The following is a 25,114-nucleotide window of genomic DNA, read 5'->3' as shown; positions in this document are numbered from 1 at the left end:
TCAGATGATTTTGCCTTTGTAGCTATCAGCGCATGGCGTTCCTTTTGGGACGCTATTCTTTTGCCTCTGTCGATATCCACGGGCTTGTAGCCATCGGTTTATTTGTGCAGCTTCTTTTTCAAAGTCAGAGTCCGCAGAACAATTCCTGTAGGAAGATTCCTGGTGAAGTATGCAGGGTGACACAAGGGTTCATGCAGGATAGAATGAACTGCAATGCTTTTCACCTACCTATCTGCCTGCCTACATGGTCTATCTACAAACCTTCCTATACCACCTACCTACTTGCCTAAAATGTCTTCCTGCCTACACTGTCTACCTACATGCCTACACTTTCTGCCTGCCTCTACATCTACCAGCCTATCTACCTACCTACCTGCCTGCACACCTACCTGCAAACCTGCCTACCTTTCTGTATACCTACCTACCTGCCTTGACAATCTACCTGTCTACAGTGTCTACCTACATGCCTGCACTACCTGTCTGAAAAACTACCTGCCTAAACTGTCTATCTACCTGCCTGCACAACTAAATAATTTTACTATTTACTTACTATCATTTAATACCTACGGTATTATCTACCTACCTACCTGCATGCACTATGTACCTGCACTATCTATTTACCTACTGGCATTATCTACCAGCACTATGTACCTACCTACATGGCTACACTATCTACCCACCAACCTAATGGGTTTATGTAAATACCTACACTATGTACCTACCAGTTTGCAATATCTACCTATCTACTGGGGGCCCCTACCTATGTATCTACCAGGGGCCGTTACCTATCTACCGGGGGCAGAAAAAACTTGGGAAATGTTCTGAATGTGCAGACCCTAACATGCTTTTCTGGCAGATTCTGATGGAGATGAGTCATGGATGGAAGAAGTCTTCATGGTGATGTTATTGGTGATACTGGTGTTATTGGTGATACTGGTCTGTGTACAGTGGTGTTATTGGTGATACTGGTCTGTGTATAGTGGTGTTATTGGTGATACTGGTCTGTGTATAGTGGTGTTATTGGTGATACTGGTCTGTGTATAGTGGTGTTATTGGTGATACTGGTCTGTGTATAGTGGTGTTATTGGTGATACTGGTCTGTGTATAGTGGTGTTATTGGTGATACTGGTATGTGTATAGCGGTGTTATTGGTGATACTGGTCTGTGTATAGTGGTGTTATTGGTGATACTGGTCTGTGTATAGTGGCGTTATCTACCTGCCTGCACAACTAAATAATTTTACTATTTACTTACTATCATTTAATACCTACGGTATTATCTACCTACCTACCTGCATGCACTATGTACCTGCACTATCTATTTACCTACTGGCATTATCTACCAGCACTATGTACCTACCTACATGGCTACACTATCTACCCACCCACCTTATGGGTTTATGTAAGTACCTACACTATGTACCTACCAGTTTGCAATATCTACCTATCTACTGGGGGCCCCTACCTATGTATCTACCAGGGGCCGTTACCTATCTACCGGGGGCAGAAAAAACTTGGGAAATGTTCTGAATGTGCAGACCCTAACATGCTTTTCTGGCAGATTCTGATGGAGATGAGTCATGGATGGAAGAAGTCTTCATGGTGATGTTATTGGTGATACTGGTGTTATTGGTGATACTGGTCTGTGTACAGTGGTGTTATTGGTGATACTGGTCTGTGTACAGTTGTGTTATTGGTGATACTGGTCTGTGTACAGTGGTGTTATTGGGGATACTGGTCTGTGTATAGTGGTGTTATTGGGGATACTGGTCTGTGTATAGTGGTGTTATTGGGGATACTGGTCTGTGTATAGTGGTGTTATTGGTGATACTGGTCTGTGTATAGTGGTGTTATTGGTGATACTGGTCTGTGTATAGTGGTGTTATTGGTGATACTGGTCTGTGTATAGTGGTGTTATTGGTGATATTGGTCTTGTATATAGTGGTGTTATTGGTGATACTGGTCTGTGTATAGTGGTGTTATTGGTGATACTGGTCTGTGTATAGTGGTGTTATTGGTGATACTGGTCTGTGTATAGTGGTGGTATTGGGGATACTGGTCTGTGTATAGTGTTGTTATTGGGGATACTGGTCTGTGTATAGTGGTGTTATTGGTGATACTGGTGTTATTGGTGATACTGGTCTGTGTATAGTGGTGTTATTGGTGATACTGGTCTGTGTATAGTGGTGTTATTGGTGATACTGGTCTGTGTATAGTGGTGTTATTGGTGATACTGGTCTGTGTATAGTGGTGTCATTGGTGATACTGGTCTGTGTATAGTGTTGTTGTTGGTGATACTGGTCTACGTATAGTGGTGTTATTGGTTATGCTGGTCTGTGTATAGTGGTGTTATTGATCATACTGGTCTGTGTATAGTGGTGTTATTGGTGATACTGGTCTGTGTATAGTGGTGTTATTGGGGATACTGGTCTGTGTATAGTGGTGTTATTGGTGATACTGGTCTGTGTATAGTGGTGTTATTGGTGATACTGGTCTGTGTATAGTGGTGTTATTGGTGATACTGGTCTGTGTATAGTGGTGTTATTGGTAATAGTGGTCTGTGTATAGTTGTGTTATTGGTGATACTGGTCTGTGTATAGTGGTGTTATTGGTGATACTGGTCTTGTGTATAGTGGTGTTATTGGTGATACTGGTCTGTGTATAGTGGTGTTATTGGTGATACTGGTCTGTGTATAGTGGTGTTATTGTTGATAGTGGTCTGTGTATAGTGGTGTTATTGGTGATACTGGTCTGTGTATAGTGGTGTTATTGTTGATAGTGGTCTGTGTATAGTGGTGTTATTGGGGATACTGGTCTGTGTATAGTGGTGTTATTGGTGATAGTGGTCTGTGTATAGTGGTGTTATTGGTTATACTGGTCTGTGTATAGTGGTGTTATTGTTGATACTGGTCTGTGTATAGTGGTGTTATTGGTTATACTGGTCTGTGTATAGTGGTGTTATTGTTGATACTGGTCTGTGTATAGTGGTGTTATTGGTGATACTGGTCTGTGTATAGTGGTGTTATTGGTTATACTGGTCTGTGTATAGTGGTGTTATTGTTGATACTGGTCTGTGCATAGTGGTGTTATTGGTGATACTGGTCTGTGTATAGTGGTGTTATTGGTCATACTGGTCTGTGTATAGTGGTGTTATTGGTGATACTGGTCTGTGTATAGTGGTGTTATTGGGGATACTGGTCTGTGTATAGTGGTGTTATTGGGGATACTGGTCTGTGTATAGTGGTGTTATTGGTGATACTGGTCTGTGTCTAGTGGTGTTATTGGTGATACTGGTCTGTGTATAGTGGTGGCATTATTCATCCCCTGTATAGAGGGGACGTTGGTCTCAGTATGGTGGGTTTTATGTAATAACAATATGATGGTATTAGTCACTGAAGTAACAATATATCGTCCTGGTGTGGAATCAGTTAGAAAATCCTGCGTGTGCCCCTGGTGAGCGATGATACATTCACTGTATACACCTCTATTCTCTTACATTCACAGGCCGGAGGGGAAATATGCTAAATATTCTGTCTTGCCCGGGTGCTTCTAACCCATACTACATCAGTGGTGGGGGGAAGGAGGAGGAACCAAAATGCAGCTTCTCAAAAACATCCGGTCTTGTGGGATGTTCCTCACCGCTGCTGATGTCTTGGTGCAGAGACCACAGGACTCCTTCAGTTGTCTTGTGGAGTCCGGGCCTCAATGGGTCAGAGCTGTGTCAGTGGTGTGAGGGGCTACACAATGTGTGGAAAGTGATTTATAGTTATGTCTGATCATGTAGATGGAATATGATATTTCAGACATTTCTAGTCACCTATCAGAAGTCTTTCTCATGTAATGTTATATAAATGTCACTTACATCAGATATTTCCTTATTCTTCATTTTCAGATGAATATCTCTTCTCTCTTCTCTCAGGTCTCTGGGGGGATGGAGGACAATGTTACACAGGAGCAGCATCAGCTTCTATGACCACCAGACCCCTGAATGTGAAGCATTACCTGCCGATATTTATCTACAAGATGAAGACAAGGGACCAGGTAGAAAAAAAACCTAGAGATATCTCTGCTATCGTCTGATGAGTCTACAGGGTTCTGGTCCATAGAGGAATATAGAAATACATCTGTAATTCATTACCAGGCCCTGAGAATACAGCTAATTCATTTATTAGAATTGTTACGCCGAGCGCTCCGGGTCCCCGCTCCTCCCCGGAGCGCTCGCAACATCCTTGCAATCGCAGCGCCCCGGTCAGACCTGCTGACCGGGTGCGCTGCGATACCTCTCCCAGCCGGGATGCGATTCGCGATGCGGGTGGCGCCCGCTCGCGATGCGCACCCCGGCTCCCGTACCTGACTCGCTCTCCCTCGGTCCTGTCCCGGCGCGCGCGGCCCCGCTCCTTAGGGCGCGCGCGCGCCGGGTCTCTACGATTTAAAGGGCCACTGCGCCGCTGATTGGCGCATTTGGCTTAATTAGTTCATTCACCTGTGCACTTCCCTATTTAACCTCACTTCCCCTTCCCTTCCTTGCCGGATCTTGTTGCCATCGTGCCAGTGAAAGCGTTTCCCAGTGTGTTCCTAGCCTGTGTTCCAGACCTCCTGCCGTTGCCCCTGACTACGATCCTTGCTGCCTGCCCCGACCTTCTGCTACGTCCGACCTTGCTCTTGTCTACTCCCTTGTACCGCGCCTATCTTCAGCAGTCAGAGAGGTTGAGCCGTTGCTAGTGGATACGACCTGGTTACTACCGCCGCAGCAAGACCATCCCGCTTTGCGGCGGGCTCTGGTGAACACCAGTAGTAACTTAGAACCGGTCCACTAGCACGGTCCACGCCAATCCCTCTCTGGCACAGAGGATCCACCTCCTGCCAGCCGGCATCGTGACAGTAGATCCGGCCATGGATCCCGCTGAAGTTACTCTGCCAGTTGTCGCCGACCTCACCACGGTGGTCGCCCAGCAGTCACAACAGATAGCGCAACAAGGCCATCAGCTGTCTCAACTGACCGTGATGCTACAGCAGCTACTACCACAGCTTCAGCAATCATCTCCTCCGCCAGCTCCTGCACCTCCTCCGCAGCGAGTGGCCGCTTCCAGCCTACGACTATCCTTGCCGGATAAATTTGATGGGGACTCTAAGTTTTGCCGCGGCTTTCTTTCACAATGTTCCCTGCACTTGGAGATGATGTCGGACCAGTTTCCTACTGAAAGGTCTAAGGTGGCTTTCGTAGTCAGCCTTCTGTCTGGAAAAGCTCTGTCATGGGCCACACCGCTCTGGGACCGCAATGACCCCGTCACTGCCTCTGTACACTCCTTCTTCTCGGAAATTCGAAGTGTCTTTGAGGAACCTGCCCGAGCCTCTTCTGCTGAGACTGCCCTGCTGAACCTGGTCCAGGGTAATTCTTCCGTTGGCAAGTACGCCATACAATTCCGTACTCTTGCTTCTGAACTATCCTGGAATAATGAGGCCCTCTGCGCGACCTTTAAAAAAGGCCTATCCAGCAACATTAAAGATGTTCTGGCCGCACGAGAAGTTCCTGCTAACCTGCATGAACTCATTCATCTAGCCACTCGCATTGACATGCGTTTTTCCGAAAGGCGTCAGGAGCTCCGCCAGGATATGGACTTTGTTCGCACGAGGCGTTTTTTCTCCCCGGCTCCTCTCTCCTCTGGTCCTCTGCAATCCGTTCCTGTGCCTCCCGCCGTGGAGGCTATGCAAGTTGACCGGTCTCGCTTGACACCACAAGAGAGGACACGACGCCGCATGGAGAATCTTTGCCTGTACTGTGCCGGTACCGAACACTTCCTGAAGGATTGTCCTATCCGTCCTCCCCGCCTGGAAAGACGTACGCTGACTCCGCACGAAGGTGAGACAGTTCTTGATGTCAACTCTGCTTCTCCACGCCTTACTGTGCCTGTGCGGATATCTGCCTCTACCTTCTCCTTCTCTACTATGGCCTTCTTGGATTCCGGATCTGCAGGAAACTTTATTTTGGCCTCTCTCATCAACAGGTTCAACATCCCTGTGACCAGTCTTGCCAGACCCCTCTACATCAATTGCGTTAACAATGGAAGATTGGACTGTGCCGTGCGTTACCGCACGGAACCCCTCCTAATGTGCATCGGACCTCATCACGAAAAAATTGAGTTTTTGGTCCCCTCCAATTGCACTTCCGAAATTCTCCTTGGACTACCATGGCTTCAACGCCATTCCCCAACCCTTGATTGGTCCACAGGAGAGATCAAGAGCTGGGGTACCTCTTGTTTCAAAGACTGCCTTAAACCGGTTCCCAGCACTCCCTGCCGTGACCCTGTGGTTCCCCCTGTAACCGGTCTCCCTAAGGCCTATATGGACTATGCTGACGTATTTTGCAAAAAACAAGCTGAGACTTTACCTCCTCACAGGCCTTATGACTGTCCTATTGACCTCCTCCCGGGCACTACTCCACCCCGGGGCAGAATTTATCCTCTGTCCGCTCCAGAGACTCTTGCTATGTCTGAATATATCCAGGAAAATTTAAAAAAGGGGTTTATCCGCAAATCCTCCTCTCCTGCCGGAGCTGGATTTTTCTTTGTGTCCAAGAAAGATGGCTCCCTACGTCCTTGCATTGACTACCGCGGACTTAATAAAATCACGGTAAAGAACCGCTACCCCCTACCTCTTATCTCTGAACTCTTTGATCGCCTCCAAGGTGCCCACATCTTTACCAAACTGGACTTAAGAGGTGCTTATAATCTCATCCGCATCAGGGAGGGGGACGAATGGAAAACTGCATTTAACACTAGAGATGGACACTTTGAGTATCTGGTCATGCCCTTTGGCCTGTGCAACGCCCCTGCCGTCTTCCAAGACTTTGTTAATGAAATTTTTCGTGATCTCTTATATTCCTGTGTTGTTGTGTATCTGGACGATATTCTGATTTTTTCTGCCAACTTAGAAGAACACCGCCAGCATGTCCGCATGGTTCTTCAGAGACTTTGAGACAATCAACTTTATGCCAAAATGGAGAAATGTCAGTTTGAATGTCAATCTCTTCCTTTCCTAGGATACTTGGTCTCTGGCCAGGGACTACAAATGGATCCAGATAAACTCTCTGCCGTCTTAGATTGGCCACGCCCCTCCGGACTCCGTGCTATCCAACGTTTTTTGGGGTTCGCCAATTATTACAGACAATTTATTCCACATTTTTCCACCATTGTGGCTCCTATCGTGGCTTTAACCAAGAAGAATGCCAATCCTAAGTCCTGGTCTCCTCAAGCGGAAGACACTTTTAAACGGCTCAAGTCTGCCTTTTCTTCTGCTCCCGTGCTCTCCAGACCTGACCCATCTAAACCCTTCCTATTGGAGGTTGATGCCTCCTCAGTGGGAGCTGGAGCGGTCCTTCTACAAAAAAAACTCTTCCGGGCATGCTGTTACTTGTGGGTTTTTTTCTAGGACCTTCTCTCCGGCGGAGAGGAACTACTTCATCGGGGATCGAGAGCTACTGGCCATTAAATTAGCACTTGAGGAATGGAGGCATCTGCTGGAGGGATCAAAATTTCCAGTTATCATTTACACCGATCACAAGAATCTCTCCTATCTCCAGTCTGCCCAACGGCTGAATCCTCGCCAGGCCAGGTGGTCTCTGTTCTTTGCCCGTTTTAATTTTGAAATTCACTTTCGCCCTGCCGACAAGAACATTAGGGCCGATGCTCTCTCTCGTTCCTCGGATGCCTCGGAAGTAGAGCTCTCTCCGCAACACATCATTCCTCCTGACTGCCTGATCTCCACTTCTCCAGCCTCCATCAGGCAAACTCCTCCAGGAAAGACCTTCGTCTCTCCACGCCAACGCCTCGGAATCCTCAAATGGGGTCACTCCTCCCACCTCGCAGGCCATGCTGGCATCAAAAAATCCTTGCAACTCATCTCTCGTTTCTATTGGTGGCCGACTCTGGAGACGGATGTTGTTGATTTTGTGCGGGCCTGCACTGTCTGTGCCCGGGATAAGACTCCTCGCCAGAAGCCTGCTGGTCTCCTTTATCCTCTGCCTGTCCCCGAACAGCCTTGTTCTCTGATTGGTATGGACTTTATTACAGACTTACCCCCATCCCGTGGCAACACTGTTGTTTGGGTGGTCGTTGATCGATTTTCCAAGATGGCACATTTTATTCCTCTTCCTGGTCTTCCTTCAGCGCCTCAGTTGGCAAAACAATTTTTTGTACACATTTTTCGTCTTCACGGTTTGCCCACGCAGATTGTCTCGGATAGAGGTGTCCAATTCGTGTCAAAATTCTGGAGGGCCCTCTGTAAACAACTCAAGATTAAATTAAACTTCTCTTCTGCTTATCATCCTCAATCCAATGGGCAAGTAGAAAGAATTAACCAGGTCCTGGGTGACTATTTACGGCATTTTGTTTCCTCCCGCCAGGATGACTGGGCAGATCTTCTACCGTGGGCCGAATTCTCGTACAACTTTAGAGTCTCTGAATCTTCTGCTAAATCCCCATTTTTCGTGGTGTACGGCCGTCACCCTCTTCCCCCCCTCCCTATTCCCTTGTCCTCTGGTTTGCCCGCTGTAGATGAAGTGACTCGTGATCTTTCCACCATATGGAAAGAGACCCAAAATTCTCTTTTACAGGCTTCATCTCGCATGAAAAAGTTTGCCGATAAGAAAAGAAGAGCTCCCCCCATCTTTGCTCCCGGAGACAAGGTATGGCTCTCCGCTAAATATGTCCGCTTTCGTGTCCCCAGTTACAAACTGGGACTACGCTATCTTGGTCCTTTCAAAGTCTTGTGCCAGATTAATCCTGTCTCTTACAAACTCCTTCTTCCTCCTTCTCTTCGTATTCCCAATGCCTTCCATGTCTCTCTCCTTAAACCACTCATCATCAACCGTTTCTCTCCCAAACTTGTTTCTCCCACTCCTGTTTCCGATTCCTCTGACATCTTCTCCGTTAAGGAGATACTGGCCTCCAAGACGGTCAGAGGGAAAAAAATTTTTTTGGTAGATTGGGAGGGCTGTGGTCCTGAAGAGAGATCCTGGGAACCTGAGGACAACATCCTAGACAAAAGTCTGGTCCTCAGGTTCTCAGGCTCCAAGAGCAGGGGGAGACCCAAGGGGGGGGGTACTGTTACGCCGAGCGCTCCGGGTCCCCGCTCCTCCCCGGAGCGCTCGCAACATCCTCGCAATCGCAGCGCCCCGGTCAGACCTGCTGACCGGGTGCGCTGCGATACCTCTCCCAGCCGGGATGCGATTCGCGATGCGGGTGGCGCCCGCTCGCGATGCGCACCCCGGCTCCCGTACCTGATTCGCTCTCCCTCGGTCCTGTCCCGGCGCGCGCGGCCCCGCTCCTTAGGGCGCGCGCGCGCCGGGTCTCTACGATTTAAAGGGCCACTGCGCCGCTGATTGGCGCAGTTGGCTTAATTAGTTCATTCACCTGTGCACTTCCCTATTTAACCTCACTTCCCCTTCCCTTCCTTGCCGGATCTTGTTGCCATCGTGCCAGTGAAAGCGTTTCCCAGTGTGTTCCTAGCCTGTGTTCCAGACCTCCTGCCGTTGCCCCTGACTACGATCCTTGCTGCCTGCCCCGACCTTCTGCTACGTCCGACCTTGCTCTTGTCTACTCCCTTGTACCGCGCCTATCTTCAGCAGTCAGAGAGGTTGAGCCGTTGCTAGTGGATACGACCTGGTTACTACCGCCGCAGCAAGACCATCCCGCTTTGCGGCGGGCTCTGGTGAACACCAGTAGTAACTTAGAACCGGTCCACTAGCACGGTCCACGCCAATCCCTCTCTGGCACAGAGGATCCACCTCCTGCCAGCCGGCATCGTGACAAGAATATACAACATATTACTATATACATGGATTCTTATAGAAATGAAAAAGTTTCTTTTTTCGGCATTACTGAGGAGTAGATTGAAGCAAATTTTTAAAAAGTTCAACTCAATTTTTTTTGAAGTTCAAAGTTCAACTTTGGTTCGATTCGGCTCACTTCGACACAAACCAGCAAAGAAATAAGGTTTAAACATGTGCATAACACTGCCTAACAGCTCTAAAGCCCTGTATAACACTGCTAGAAATGTATTCAAGTAGTTTTAAAGTGTAAAAACACTGTAGGCTCAGTTATGGCAACATGCGGTAACCCATGGTAAATAGTAGCTTATTCAATTCACACACACAAAAAAAGCGGCATTAAATAACCCTGGTTGTTGGCAGTTTCATGCCGGTGTTAAAATGCACACAGAGGTATCAGAAGCCGCAGTGGCGTTTTACAAGCCTGCCAAAAATGATCCCTTTTGGGGAGTTGCAACAGGATTGCTATACAAAAATAGTGAAGAAGAAATAGCTTTTGTATGAAAGGCCAAATAAGTTATCCCTCTTTTGGGGGATCATGGGTTGTGTATGTGTTAGCCTGATTGGTAGTAGCATCAGCAAGGGCGTACTGGTGGAATCTGAAGTAGCCAGTGTACAGCAGGAGGTGGAAATCTGATAGTATCCAGCAGAGATGATAGACATGTGGAAGGTGTAGTAGCAAGCCTACATCAGGAGATGACTGACTGGTGGGAGTTTTAGTAGCCAGCATACAGTGCTGTCTAATCTGTGGCATCTGGCACATGAAATTTAAAATCCTCACTGATTCATTTTAACAACAAGAGTTTTCCCAAGTTTCTGGCAAACAATCTTGTTCGCTTAGGGGTGATGACATTGGCTCTTCTTCCTCCTACTGAGAAGACCTTGAACCAGTCAACCAGTCCACAAGGTTGTACTATCCTCTTAAACCACACAACTCCTGAGAAGACAATAAGAATGTTTGCTTGTTGATGTGGCTGCTGCTACTACCACCAGGCACCTGGCTTCTGCTGTTACCTGTACTGGTGCTGGTTCGGCCATGTCTACCATGATAGGGCCAACTAGGAGCATGGGCAGAGCTTAGTGATGTAACTGTTGATGCTTCTCTGCTGGGTCTCGCTGCTAGAAAACAGCAGCAGTAACGTCAATAAGCAGCAGTAACGTCAGCAGTAACGTCAGAGCACGGAACAGCACCAGGTACATTTTGCTGCCATCATTGTCACCTGCACTACCTGTCTTTTCAAACAGGTTAGTGTAGGTGACACCGATCACAGATTTCCTATAAATTGCATTGTCATGTTACACCCAGGTAGGAATACTGTGTGTGCGACTGAACCCAGAAAATACATGTACATCAGCTTTAGATGGCTATGCTGCGTTCATGGCACATTTAATACGTAGTGCCAAAATACAGGACAGTCCTCGGCTTTGCTCAGTATTAAAAATATTTGTATGTGATACGTGTTATGGGCTGGAACACTGCTGACTGGGATTTGTAGTGAACGAACAGACTTCTGCAGGTAGAGACAGGACAGGAGGTCCCTGAGATCGACCCACAGATTAATGCTGTGCTCAGCTTGCTCTTGAATGGTATATATAAGAGTTTGCGCTCAGCTTGTTTTGGAATTGTGAAATTGTATAGGTTAGAATATGAGAAGTTTTTCTGGCTTCTGCACTGCTTTTTCTCTCTCTCACTGTCTCTCTCCGGAATGGCGGCTGCACACAATACATAGGGCATTACCTGTGTCTAAAACCCCATCCCCTTAATATGCAAACTTAAAACATTTCCTATAACATCTTGAAGTTGGCCTTTCCTGTTTAACTGTTTCATAGCCAATGGTGAATGACCTCCGTGGTGCCTACACAGGGCCGGATTAAGAGCATCACGGGCCTGGTGCTGAAGATTGTGATGGGCCTTTTTATTGAAGTATATAAAATGGAAACGCAACACAAAGCAATTTTGTCACGTTTTATGCACATTAAATTACCAGGATAGCTGAATATATGTTAGTGTATGGAAACTTTGCATATACTTATAGAATCTGTTCTTTAGCTAAAGAAAAAAAGAAACAACTCACCTTTATGGGGGTCCGGAGTGTCAAAGAGGTGTGGTAGAGGGTCCGCTATGCCCCCCAGACTGTAACACCTATCCGATGTGACGTCACACCCGCTGCTTCTTTGGTTAACACGCAGGGCTTGTTTGCCAGCGACGTGTTGACATCCTGTGCATGCGCCATGAATAGGGATTGTGGTTCACAAGTGGTAGGTCTGAGTTCAAACCTGTCAGACTGTTCATCCATCACAATCCCAATCACAGCACATAGGGGATGCATGTGTCAAAGAAGGTGCGGAGTAGTGTTGCAGACCTGTAGCCACTCCTCTTTCACACTCAATGCACCCCTAAAAAATGTTATTTTTGTTTAGTGAAATAAAGGATCAAACAACATCTATGAAGATCTGCAAAGTATCCATACACCAACATCTTTTTTGGCTATGCTAGCAATTTCATATGCATAAGGCTTCTTTTGATCTTTATAAAATACATTAATTATGATTGTGACAACCAGAAAAAGAAAGAGGAGCAAAAGTGAATTGGCACTGAATGTACTACTGCTGCAGATGCAACAGTACTAGTATGCGGACAATGAATGGAGATGGAGCATGTATAACCCAATTAGGATCCTAGGAGGTGCTTCACGGAAATTCAAGATATGTAGGTACCAAGAAAATAGGATATTCCAAATGTGTAGGTACCAAAATAGAGGATATTCCAAATAGAGGATATACCAAAATAGAGGATATTCCAAATGTGTAGGTACCAAGAAAATAGAAAGCGGAGCACTCAGCCGATACGTGTCCTCAAGGGGTGGCTGGTCACCGAACAGGGTCTTCAGCAGGGAGGCGATAGATGGAACGGGGAGAGCTCAGACGCCGGCCACAGTCCGTATCGCGCCATTGGCGCGATACGGACCGTGGCCGGCATCTGAGCTCCCTCTGTTCCATCTACCTCCTCTCTGCTGAAGACCCTGTTTGGTGACCAGCCACCCCTTGAGGACACGTATCGGGTGAGTGCTCCGCTTTCTATTTTCTTGGTACCTACATATCTTGAATATCCGTGAAGCACCTCCTAGGATCCTCTCTGCTGAAGACCCTGTTTGGTGTCCAGTCACCCCTTGAGGACACGTATCGGGTGAGTGCTCTGCTTTCTATTTTCTCGGTACCTACACATTACTTGTGATTATTGGTCAAATAACTTTATCCTCATGGAAATATTTTTCTAAAACTGAACTTTGAATAAGAAAACATATCAAAACTGTGTGTTGTGAACTGTTACCAACCCATTAATACTAACTATATGCCATTGGCTGCTGGAGTTCAGCCAGGTAAACTGATAAGGTAAACTGATAAGTGGTTTAGGGTCAGTTCATATTATGTGCAGTTCAGAGGCAGTTTTAGAAATATATTACCATGAGGAGTAAGAATAGTGGAGCATTTTTAGTTTGTTATATTTAAGTGAGGGGACTCAAATCTTCACATGAAACGTTTCCAATGGATCCCCTCTACGGTCACATAATTTTTCCTTCTGGGCTTTTAAGATCTTCATTACTTCAGGATTCATTTTTAGTCTTCTCCCCCTTTATGAGGTCACAATAGGTATAAATTCTCTCATCATCTAGTCATCTTCTCGGGCCCTCCACTTCTTCTTAGTATTGATAACTCTCATACTTCTGGAATTTTGTGACTTGAACATAGACCCTTTTCTACTGCGACTTGGGGCCAACCCTAAAGTTCTCCCATGCACATTTGATTTCCCCATGGAAACTTTTATTTTATTGTTCTTTGGCCATTTGTGTTTGTCATAGTCACATACGGTTATCCACAGTCTCTCTATTCTGGAAGACTGATCCAGGTGTAATAATGTACGTGTTCAGAGGACCCTGGAAAGCGTGACACCGGATCAGCTCCCACAGTTTCTTACTGATTTAAAGGGAACCAATCAGCAGATTTTAGCATATATAATGATTGACAACTCGTTGCATATACTAAAATCATTATCCTCACCATCCCCAGGGGATGTTTTTGCCCCCCCCCCCAGGGATGGTGAAGATATTAAGTTATAAAGTCCCCCCCCCCCCGACCGCCCCGCAAGTAGTCCTCTGGGCAGGGACTTCTACTTATCAACACCTGTCGCTCCGATGGTGGTCCCGACCCCTTATCTTGATTGATGGCTCGTGTCACCTCTCTTCTCAGTCTTTTTAGGGAGCAGAACGATGGCGCAAGCCGTCAATCAAGCCGACAGGGAGGGGCCACAGCTGGAGCAATGTGGAGCAACGGGTGCTGGTAAGCATAATGCAAACAAAAGAAAAAAGTGTGTCGGCACTGCCACACACTAATTACCGCAGGTAGTGTGAACTGCATCCAACGCCCGGAGACTTGGCAATGCTGTTCTTATCCAGGTGCTCTGTGCTAAAGGAAATAAGCTTCCGATAATCCAAAAAAACAGTATACTGGGAGGCACTCATAGATACAACAGCGTAATTTATTCAGGTTTGGTCACAGGATACAACGGAGGCCAACGGGCCGTTTCTCGCTCACATGCGCTTAATCATGATCTCTCAGAACCTGAATAAATTATGCTGTTTTATCTCTGAGTGCCTCCCAGTATACTGTTTTGCTGGTAAGCATAAGTCTCCGCCCAGGTGACTACTTGTGGGGCGGCAAGGGGGTACTTCATAACTTAATATCTTCACCATCCATCGGGGGGAAAAAACGTCCTCTGGGGATGTGCGGATAATGATTTTAGCATATATAATGCATGGTCAAGCGTAATATATGTTAAAATTTGCTGATTGTTTCCCTGTAATGCCTAAGTCCTCCCCACAAAAAACATCCTGGGTCTTACAAATGATAGAATACACTGTATTCTGTCTCCTGTAAGGTGTCCGTCTAACCATTAGTTGACCCGATGTTACGCCGAGCGCTCCGGGTCCCTGCTCCTCCCCGGAGCGCTCGAGGCGTTCTCCTCTCTGCAGCGCCCCGGTCAGACCCTCTGACCGGGAGCCCTGCACTGACACTGCCGGCGGGGATGCGATCCGCATAGCGGGACGCGCCCGCTCGTGGGTCGCGTCCCAATCTACTCACCTGTCCCGTTTCCTGGCTGTCACGTCCTGGCGCGCGCGGCTCCGCTCTCTAGGGCGCGCGCGCCAGCTCTCTAAGATTTAAAGGGCCAGTGCACCACTAATTGGTGCCTGGCCCAATCAGTGTAATTAGCTTCCCTGCTCTATGCCTATAAAAACCCACTTCCCCTTCCTGTCCTGGCCGGATCTTGTTGCCTTGTGCCAGTGAAAGCGTTTTGTGTATGTTCCTAGCCTGTGTTCCAGACCTTCTGCTGTTGCCCCTGACTACGACCCTTGCTGCCTGCCCTGACCTTCTGCTACGTCCGACCTTGCTCTTGCCTTGTCCTTCTGTACCACGCCAGTCTCAGCAGTCAGTGAGGTTGAGCCGCTACCGGTGGACACGACCTGGTTGCCACCGCCGCAGCAAGACCATCCCGCTTTGTGGCGGGCTCTGGTGAATACCAGTAGCAACTTAGAACCGATCCACCGGTGCGGTCCACGCCAATCCCTCACTGACACAGAGGATCCACCACCAGCCTGCCAAATCCTGACAGTAGATCCGGCCATGGATCCCGCTGAGGTGCTGCTGCCAAGTCTCGCTGACCTATCCACGGTGGTCGCCCAGCAATCCCAAAAGATCGCCCAACAAGGACAGCAGCTGTCGCAGTTGACCGCCATGCTACAGCAACTTCTGCCACAGCTACAGCAACCATCTCCTCCGCCAGCTCCTGCACCTCCTCCGCAGTGAGTGGCCGCTCCTAGCCTCCGCTTGTCCCTGCCGGACAAATTTGATGGGGACTCTAATCTCTGCCGTGGTTTCCTGTCTCAATGTTCCCTACACTTGGAGATGTTGTCGGACCAATTTCCCACAGAACGGTCTAAGGTGGCTTTCGTAGTTAGTCTTCTGTCTGGAAATGCCTTGTCATGGGCCACACCGCTCTTGGACCGCAATGATCCTGCCACAGCCACTGTCCAGGCGTTCTTCACTGAAGTCCGTAGTGTCTTCGAGGAGCCAGCCCAGGCCTCCTCTGCCGAGACTGCTTTGCTGAACCTAGTCCAAGGAAGTTCTTCCGTAGGCGAATACACCATCCAGTTTCGTACCCTCGCCTCAGAGCTAGCCTGGAACAATGAGCTTCAAGAAAGGCTTATCCAGCAACATCGTAGATGTACTGGCCGCACGAGAAATTCCAGCTAACCTGTCTGAACTTATTCATTTGGCCACCCGCATCGACATGCGTTTTTCTGAAAGACACCAGGAGCTCCGCCAGGAAAAGGACCTTGATCTCTGGGCACCTCTCTCCCAGTATCCAATCTACCCCTGTGCCTCCCGCCGAGGAGGCTATGCAAGTGGATCGGTCTCGCCTGACCCATGAAGAGAGGTCTCGTCGCAGAGATAAAAAATGTATGCCTGTACTGCGCTAGTACCGAACATTTCCTAGTAGATTACCCTATTCGTCCCCCGCGTCTGGGAAACGCACGCACGCACCCTGTTCACGTGGGAGTGGCGTCCCTTGGTGTGAATTCTGCTTCTCCACGTCTCACTGTGCCTGTGCGGATTTCTCCTTCTGCTAACTCCTACATCTCAGCTGTGGCCTTCTTGGACTCTGGTTCTGCAGGAAATTTTATTTTGGCCTCTTTTGTTAATAGGTTCAGCATCCCAGTAACCCATCTCGTCAAGCCAATCTACATTTCTTCTGTCAACGGAGAAAAATTGGACTGCACTGTGCGTTACCGCACAGAACCCCTGCTTATGAGCATTGGAATGCATCACGAAAAAATAAAATTTTTCGTTCTGCCGTACTGCACCCCTGAAGTCCTCCTCGGTCTGCCATGGCTCCAACGTCATTCTCCCACCCTTGACTGGACCACCGGGGAGATCAAAAATTGGGGTCCTTCTTGTCACAAACGATGCCTCACATCTGCTCCCATTTGTCTAACTCCTGAGGTTCCACCCTTACCGGTCCCTCCCAAGGCTTACCAGGATTTTTCTGATTTTTTCGGCAAAAAGCAAGCAGTGATCTTGCCTCCTCATAGCCCCCTTCCTGGTAACACTCTGCCCCGTGGCAAGCTTCACCCTCTGCCCCCCCTTCCCATTCCCACTTCTTCTGGAGTTCCTGCCCTAGATGAAGTAACCCAGGACTTCTCCGTTATCTGGAAGGAGACTCAAGAGTCGCTCCCAATGGCCTCGTCTTGTATGAAGGGACAAGCAGATAAAAAGAGGGGGAGACCTAAGGGGGGGGGGATACTGTTACGCTGGGCGCTCCGGGTCCCTGCTCCCGCTCCGGGCGTGCTCCCGCTCCGGGCGTTCTCCTCTCTGCAGCGCCCCAGTCAGACCCGCTGACTGGTCACCTCCTTGGGATTCTGGCTGTACTACATAGACTGTGCTTCAAAGCTACTGTTTGTCCATAACTTGGCGTCAGTGTCTTCATTGCCCCCATGCCTAGCCCAGGATCAGCAGTATTACCATTGGGTGGTTAAAGGGGTTCTCCGGTGCTTAAACATCTTATCCCCTATCCAAAGCATAGGGGATAAGATGACTGATCCCGGGAGTCCCGCAGCTGGGGACCCCTGTGATCATGCATGCGGCACCCCGTTTATAATCAGTCTACGCCGCCGACCCTGTAGTCGCCCGTAATCAGACCCGGAGCGAACACGCTCAGGGGACTGATTACAAATGGGGTGCCGCGTGCATGATCACGGGCGTCCCCAGCTGCGGGACTCCCGCGATCAGGCATCTTATCCCCTATCCTTTGGATGGGGGATAAGATGTCTAAGCACCGGAGAACCCCTTTAAGGCTAAACCATGCCCTGGCATCACGACAAGAAGGGTTTAATAACATCTGCCCCTAGGGTTAGAACAGCTACTCTGCATTGCACCCCGCTGACATCACATTATATTGTAGATGATTTACCAGATCCTGCGCTTACGAAGTGTTTCATGTGCAGCTTTTTTCATGTCCACATTCCTCAGACTGTATATAATGGGATTAGACAAAGGAGTATACACTGTATATAGCAGGGAGAGGATTTTACTCATGGTCAGTGTTTGATCTTCTGTTGGGACAATGTATACACTGAACAATGTCCCATAGAATATGGAGACCACAATGAGGTGGGAGCTACAGGTGGAGAAGGCTTTCTGTCTACCAGTCTTGGATGGGATCCTTAGAATTGCTAAAACAATATAAGTATAAGACATTACAATGATGGTGGCTGGAATTATTAAAAATTGACTGCCTATGAAAGAAACCTCCAAATGGACGATGATGGGGTCAGAACAGGAAAGTTCTAGTAAGGGAACAAGGTCACAGAATACATGGTCAACGATATTTGGTCCACAGAAGATTAGCTTTCCTGTTGTTATGGTGTAAACAGAAGTAACAGAAAATGCAAACACCCAACAGATGACGGTCAGTATAACACAATGTCCACTTGTCATGATAGAGGAGTAACGGAGAGGATTACAGATGGCCACATATCTGTCATAAGACATCACAGCGAGGAGAAGACATTCAAATACTTCTGAGGTGCAGAAGAAATAAAATTGAGTCATACAACCAATAAAAGTCATGGTCCCCCCATTATTCAGTAGGATGTGGAGCATGTTGGGGACAATATCTGTGGATAACAAGATGTCACTGATGGACAGATGTGAGATGAAGAAGTACATTGGGGTGTGGAGGTTCTTGCTGGTGGACACCAGGGTGATGATCAGGAGATTCCCACATATTGTCAGACAATAAACCAAAAGGAACAGACAGAACAGGAAAAGTCTTAAACCTCGACTGACCTGAAATCCTAAGAGAAGGAACTCTGTGACCTCCGTCCTGTTGTTCTCCTGTATGTAGATTGAGGCAGTAGGTACAATGTGTTATAAATCCAGAAGATATAACTCTTATCCTAAGACATATGACTAGATTCACATCCAATGTGTGCCTCCGAGGTATGGATGCGTCAGGAAACTGTCAAAATGACATGCCACCATATAATTGCTAGGACAGGACTGGTCCCATTTATTTCAATGGCCCGAGCACAGTCAACGAGTGACTACATTTGGGTCATTTTCCGAGTGTATCGAAGTTTTGTCTCAGAGTGAAAATTGTGGTTTACAGCACTTTTTAGTCTGAGGCAAATCTCTTTCAGTGGTGTAGTTTGCAAAATGGGATCTCTTTGGGTTTTTTCACTGTCTTGGTACTATGGGTGCACAACATGGTGCCCAAAAAGCTTATAGCTAAAAATCTGATAAAGTAGCAAAATGGCACTCCTACCTTTCTGTGTCCTGCTGTGTGTCCAGCTGCCTATGATCACAGCTGTGTTCAGGAGAAATTGCCCAAAACAATTGGGGTGCTTATTCTTCTGTGTTCCTTGTGAAAGTAAGAATATGTTACTGCAACTATCTACTATCTACATGTTTTTGTGTCTCAACTCCTTTTCAAACCCAATATGGTGGCCGAAAAACACCCTAATAAAAAAGAAGACCACTAAATCAGTAAGGTGTTCCTTTATATCTGAGGCCTGTGTGCGAGATAAGCAATGCAATAACAGAACAAATGGGATATTTCTAAAACCTGCAAATCCAGGGTAATAAATGATTAGTACATTTTTTCTATTAATATCTGCTGTGCTGGATTATAAAAAATGGGTTATGGTTAAAATGTTTACTTTTCTCTTCCACTTTGCTTTTAATTTGCTTTAACCAAAAGGGTGAACACAATTCATAAATTGATAGGAGTTTCTTGCATACAGGAAATCAACTACAGAAATAAATTGATCCCATAAAAAATAGATTTTGGAAATTTTCTAGCAAATTCTAAAATTATCAACTAAACTTTTAAGCCCTCTAGTGTTTTAAAAATTATACTTATTACTATCTACATATACATCAGAATTCATACAATGTATTATACATTTTTAATAATAATATATAATTATATATATATATATATATATATATATATATATATATATATATATATAATATATATATTATATAAGGACAGGGCCGGCACTAGCCTAAGGCAGCTAAGGCAGCTGCTTTAGGACACTCCTTGTGGGGGCGTAAAAAAATCCAAATCCCCAGCCCCTGGCATAGGATTTAGATCACAGGCGGCCCTACTGCCCCCCTCCCCCCAAGAAGATAAAATGAGTGGCGATGCATATGATGTACACATCGCCACTCAGTACTGTACAAGAATGGATGACATGAATCCCCGTTGCTGTACTGTACCCAGTGGAGGAGAAGACCTGAGCTGGAAGAAGAGGTCCCTGGTGTCAGCCAGGGAGCGTGGATAGGATGAGTGGGATTTTAAAAGATATACAAAATTCCAGCTCAGCCCCTTGTCCCGTTGCGCACGGACTGGTGCAGACTCCACCAACGTAGTATAAGTAAGCAAAGGAAAATGTCCAGCGTCAACTCCTTGCCAAACGTTACACTTTATTAATTAAAACTTCAGTACACAGTCAGTATGGACACAGGTGACGCATTTCGTCCCTCACCAACGGGCCTTAGTCATACAAACATGTACAAATTAATCTTTTATATGGAGAGCAAGGTGATTGCTCCGCCCCCAAGGGCAGTACAAGCCTTGCTTTCTTTCTCCAAACTTAGTGAGGCAGGTTGATCCTGGGCCTAATTAGGCCAGACACACCTACACTAGGCTAGGAGATTCCAGTTTTTATGCATCATACAAAACACACAAAAAAAGTCTAAAAATAAAAACCCAGTTAGGATGGGACAGATCACCGAATGGTGGATGCCCCACACATTTATCAAGCCAGAGCACGTTCTACAAAGAATTTTTCCACCATTCTCGGATAATGCATGTTAATAAACAGAAAGTACGACTAAGGCAAGCACCTGGCTGAAACGCGTCACTTCCTCCCTGTTACCTGTTGCCTCGTTTTATGTGAATAAAGCCGTATTTTGCTGAGCTTGGGAAATGTTCTGAATGTGCAGACCCTTACATGCTTTTCTGGCAGATTCTGATGGAGATGAGTCATGGATGGAAGAAATCTTCATGGTGATGTTATTGGTGATACTGGTGTTATTGGTGATACTGGTCTGTGTACAGTGGTGTTATTGGTGATACTGGTCTGTGTATAGTGGTGTTATTGGGGGATACTGGTCTGTGTATAGTGGTGTTATTGGTGATACTGGTCTGTGTACAGTGGTGTTATTGGTGATACTGGTCTGTGTATAGTGGTGTTATTGATGATACTGGTCTGTGTACAGTTGTGTTATTGGTGATACTGGTCTGTGTATAGTGGTGTTATTGGGGATACTGGTCTGTGTATAGTGTTGTTATTGGTGATACTGGTCTGTGTATAGTGGTGTTATTGGTGATACTGGTCTGTGTACAGTTGTGTTATTGGTGATACTGGTCTGTGTATAGTGGTGTTATTGGGGATACTGGTCTGTGTATAGTGTTGTTATTGGTGATACTGGTCTGTGTATAGTGGTGTTATTGGTGATACTGGTCTGTGTATAGTTGTGTTATTGGTGATACTGGTCTGTGTATAGTGGTGTTATTGGGGATACTGCTCTGTGTATAGTGGTGTTATTGGTGATACTGGTCTGTGTATAGTGGTGTTATTGGTGATACTGGTCTGTGTATAGTGGTGTTATTGGGGATACTGGTCTGTGTATAGTGGTGTTATTGGTGACACTGGTCTGTGTATAGTGGTGTTATTGGTGATACTGGTCTGTGTATAGTGATGTTATTGGTGATACTGGTCTGTGTATAGTGGTGTTATTGGGGATACTGGTCTGTGTATAGTGGTGTTATTGGTGATACTGGTCTTGTATATAGTGGTGTTATTGGTGATACTGGTCTGTGTATAGTGGTGTTATTGGTGATACTGGTCTGTGTATAGTTGTGTTATTGGTGATACTGGTCTGTGTATAGTGTTGTTATTGGGGATACTGGTCTGTGTATAGTGTTGTTATTGGGGATACTGGTCTTGTGTATAGTGGTGTTATTGGTGATACTGGTCTGTGTATAGTGGTGTTATTGGTGATACTGGTCTGTGTATAGTGGTGTTATTGGTGATACTGATCTGTGTATAGTGGTGTTATTGGTGTGATACTGGTCTGTGTATAGTGGTGTTATTGGGGATACTGGTCTGTGTATAGTGGTGTTATTGGTGATACTGGTCTGTGTATAGTGTTGTTATTGGGGATACTGGTCAGTGTATAGTGGTGTTATTGGGGATACTGGTCTGTGTATAGGCGTGTTATTGGTGATAGTAGTCTGTGTATAGTGGTGTTATTGGTGATACTGGTCTGTGTATAGTGGTGTTATTGGTGATACTGGTCTGTGTATAGTGGTGTTATTGGTGATACTGGTCTGTGTATAGTGGTGTTATTGGTTATACTGGTCTGTGTATAGTGGTGTTATTGGTGATACTGGTCTGTCTATAGTGGTGTTATTGGTGATACTGGTCTGTGTATAGTGGTGTTATTGGTGATACTGGTCTGTGTATAGTGGTGTTATTGGGGATACTGGTCTGTGTATAGTGGTGTTATTGGTGATACTGGTCTATGTATAGTGGTGTTATTGGTGATACTGGTCTGTGTATAGTGGTGTTATTGGTGATACTGGTCTGTGTATAGTGGTGTTATTGGTGATACTGGCCTGTGTATACTGGTGTTATTGGGGATACTGGTCTGTGTGTAGTGGTGTTATTGGTGATACTGGTCTGTGTATAGTGGTGTTATTGGTGATACTGGTCTGTGTATAGTGGTGTTATTGGGGATACTGGTCTGTGTATAGTGGTGTTATTGGTGATACTGGTCTGTGTATAGTGATGTTGTTGGGGATACTGGTCTGTGTATACTGGTGTTATTGGTGATACTGGTCTGTGTATAGTGGTGTTATTGGTGATACTGGTCTTGTGTATAGTGGTGTTATTGGTGATACTGGTCTGTGTATAGTGGTGGCATTATTCATCCCCTGTATAGAGGGGACGTTGGTCTCAGTATGGTGGGTTTTATGTAATAACAGTATGATGGTATTAGTCACTGCAGTAACAATATATCGTCCTGGTGTGGAATCAGTTAGAAAATTCTGCGTGTGCCCCTGGTGAGCGATGATACATTCACTGTATACACCTCTATTCTCTTACATTCACAGGCCGGAGGGGAAATATGCAAAATATTCTGTCTTGCCCGGGTGCTTCTAACCCATACTACATCAGTGGTGGGGGGAAGGAGGAGGAACCAAAATGCAGCTTCTCAAAAACATCCGGTCTTGTGGGATGTTCCTCACCGCTGCTGATGTCTTGGTGCAGAGACCACAGGACACCTTCAGTTGTCTTGTGGAGTCCGGGCCTCAATGGGTCAGAGCTGTGTCAGTGGTGTGAGGGGCTACACAATGTGTGGAAAGTGATTTATAGTTATGTCTGATCTTGTAGATCGATTATAATATTTCAGACATTTCCAGTCACCTATGAGGAATCTTTCTCATGTAATGTTATATAAATGTCACTTACATCAGATATTTCCTTATTCTTCATTTTCAGATGAATATCTCTTCTCTCTTCTCTCAGGTCTCTGGGGGGATGGAGGACAATGTTACACAGGAGCAGCATCAGCTTCTATGACCCCCAGACCCCTGAATGTGAAGCATTACCTGCCGATATTTATCTACAAGATGAAGACAAGGGACCAGGTAGAAAAAAACCCTGGAGATATCTCTGCTATCGTCTGATGAGTCTACAGGGTTCTGGTCCATAGAGGAATATAGAAATAAATCTGTAATTCACTACCAGGCCCTGAGAATACAGCTAATTCATTTATTAGAATATACAACATATTACAATATACATGGATTCTTATAGAAATGAAAAAGTTTCTTTTTTCGGCATTACTGAGGAGTAGATTGAAGCAAATTTTTAAAAAGTTCAACTCAATTTTTTTTAAAGTTCAAAGTTCAACATTGGTTCGATTCGGCTCACTTCGACACAAACCAGCAAAGAAATGAGGTTTAAACATGTGCATAACACTGCCTAACAGCTCTAAAGCCCTGTATAACACTGCTAGAAATGTATTCAAGTAGTTTTAAAGTGTAAAAACACTGTAGGCTCAGTTATGGCAACATGCGGTAACCCATGGTAAATATTAGCTTATTCAATTCACACACAAAAAAAAAGCGGCATTAAATATCCCTGGTTGTTGGCAGATTCATGCCGGTGTTAAAATGCACACAGAGATATCAGAAGCCGCAGTGGCGTTTTACAAGCCTGCCAAAAATGATCCCTTTTGGGGAGTTGCAACAAGATTGCTATACAAAAATAGTGAAGAAGAAATAGCTTTTGTATGAAAGGCCAAATAAGTTATCCCTCTTTTGGGGGATCATGGGTTGTGTATGTGTTAGCCTGATTGGTAGTAGCATCAGCAAGGGCGTACTGGTGGAATCTGAAGTAGCCAGTGTACAGCAGGAGGTGGAAATCTGATAGTATCCAGCAGAGATGATAGACAAGTGGAAGGTGTAGTAGCAAGCCTACATCAGGAGATGACGGACTGGTGGGAGTTTTAGTAGCCAGCATACAGTGCTGTCTAATCTGTGGCATCTGGCACATGAAATTTAAAATCCTCACTGATTCATTTTAACAACAAGAGTTTTCCCAAGTTTCTTGCAAACAATCTTGTTCATTTAGGGGTGATGACATTGGCTCTTCTTCCTCCTACTGAGAAGACCTTGAACCAGTCAACCAGACCACAAGGTTGTACTATCCTCTTAAACCACACAACTCCTGAGAAGACAATAAGAACGTTTGCTTGTTGATGTGGCTGCTGCTACTACCACCAGGCACCTGGCTTCTGCTGTTACCTGTACTGGTGCTGGTTCGGCCATGTCTACCATGATAGGGCCAACTAGGAGCATGGGCAGCGCTTAGTGATGTTACTGTTGATGCTTCTCTGCTGGGTCTCGCTGCTAGAAAACAGCAGCAGTAACGTCAATAAGCAGAAGTAACGTCAGCAGTAACGTCAGAGCACGGAACAGCACCAGGTAAATTTTGCTGCCATCATTGTCACCTGCACTACCTGTCTGTTCAAACAGGTTAGTGTAGGTGACACTGATGACAGATTTCCTATAAATTGCATTGTCATGTTACACCCAGGTAGGAATAATGTGTGTGCGACTGAACCCAGAAAATACATGTACATCAGCTTT

At 46.1% G+C, this 25,114-nt stretch overlaps 1 protein-coding gene across 1 annotated transcript; it reads right to left on the bottom strand.

The window, feature by feature from the left end:
- Window positions 1-24,793, bottom strand: LOC130367244 (olfactory receptor 1009-like). The gene is made up of 3 exons (XM_056569650.1): window positions 24,770-24,793; window positions 17,852-18,777; window positions 1-145 (listed from the first exon to the last, which is right to left on the bottom strand). The coding sequence occupies exons 1-3, from the start codon at window positions 24,791-24,793 to the stop codon at window positions 1-3; spliced, it is 1,095 nt and encodes a 364-aa protein (XP_056425625.1).
- Window positions 24,794-25,114: the final 321 nt, after the last annotated feature.

Source organism: Hyla sarda, chromosome 4, assembly GCF_029499605.1.
Source record: "Hyla sarda isolate aHylSar1 chromosome 4, aHylSar1.hap1, whole genome shotgun sequence".
In the NCBI taxonomy this organism is placed as follows: Eukaryota; Metazoa; Chordata; class Amphibia; order Anura; family Hylidae; genus Hyla; species Hyla sarda.
This window is presented reverse-complemented; position numbering and strand designations above follow the sequence as displayed.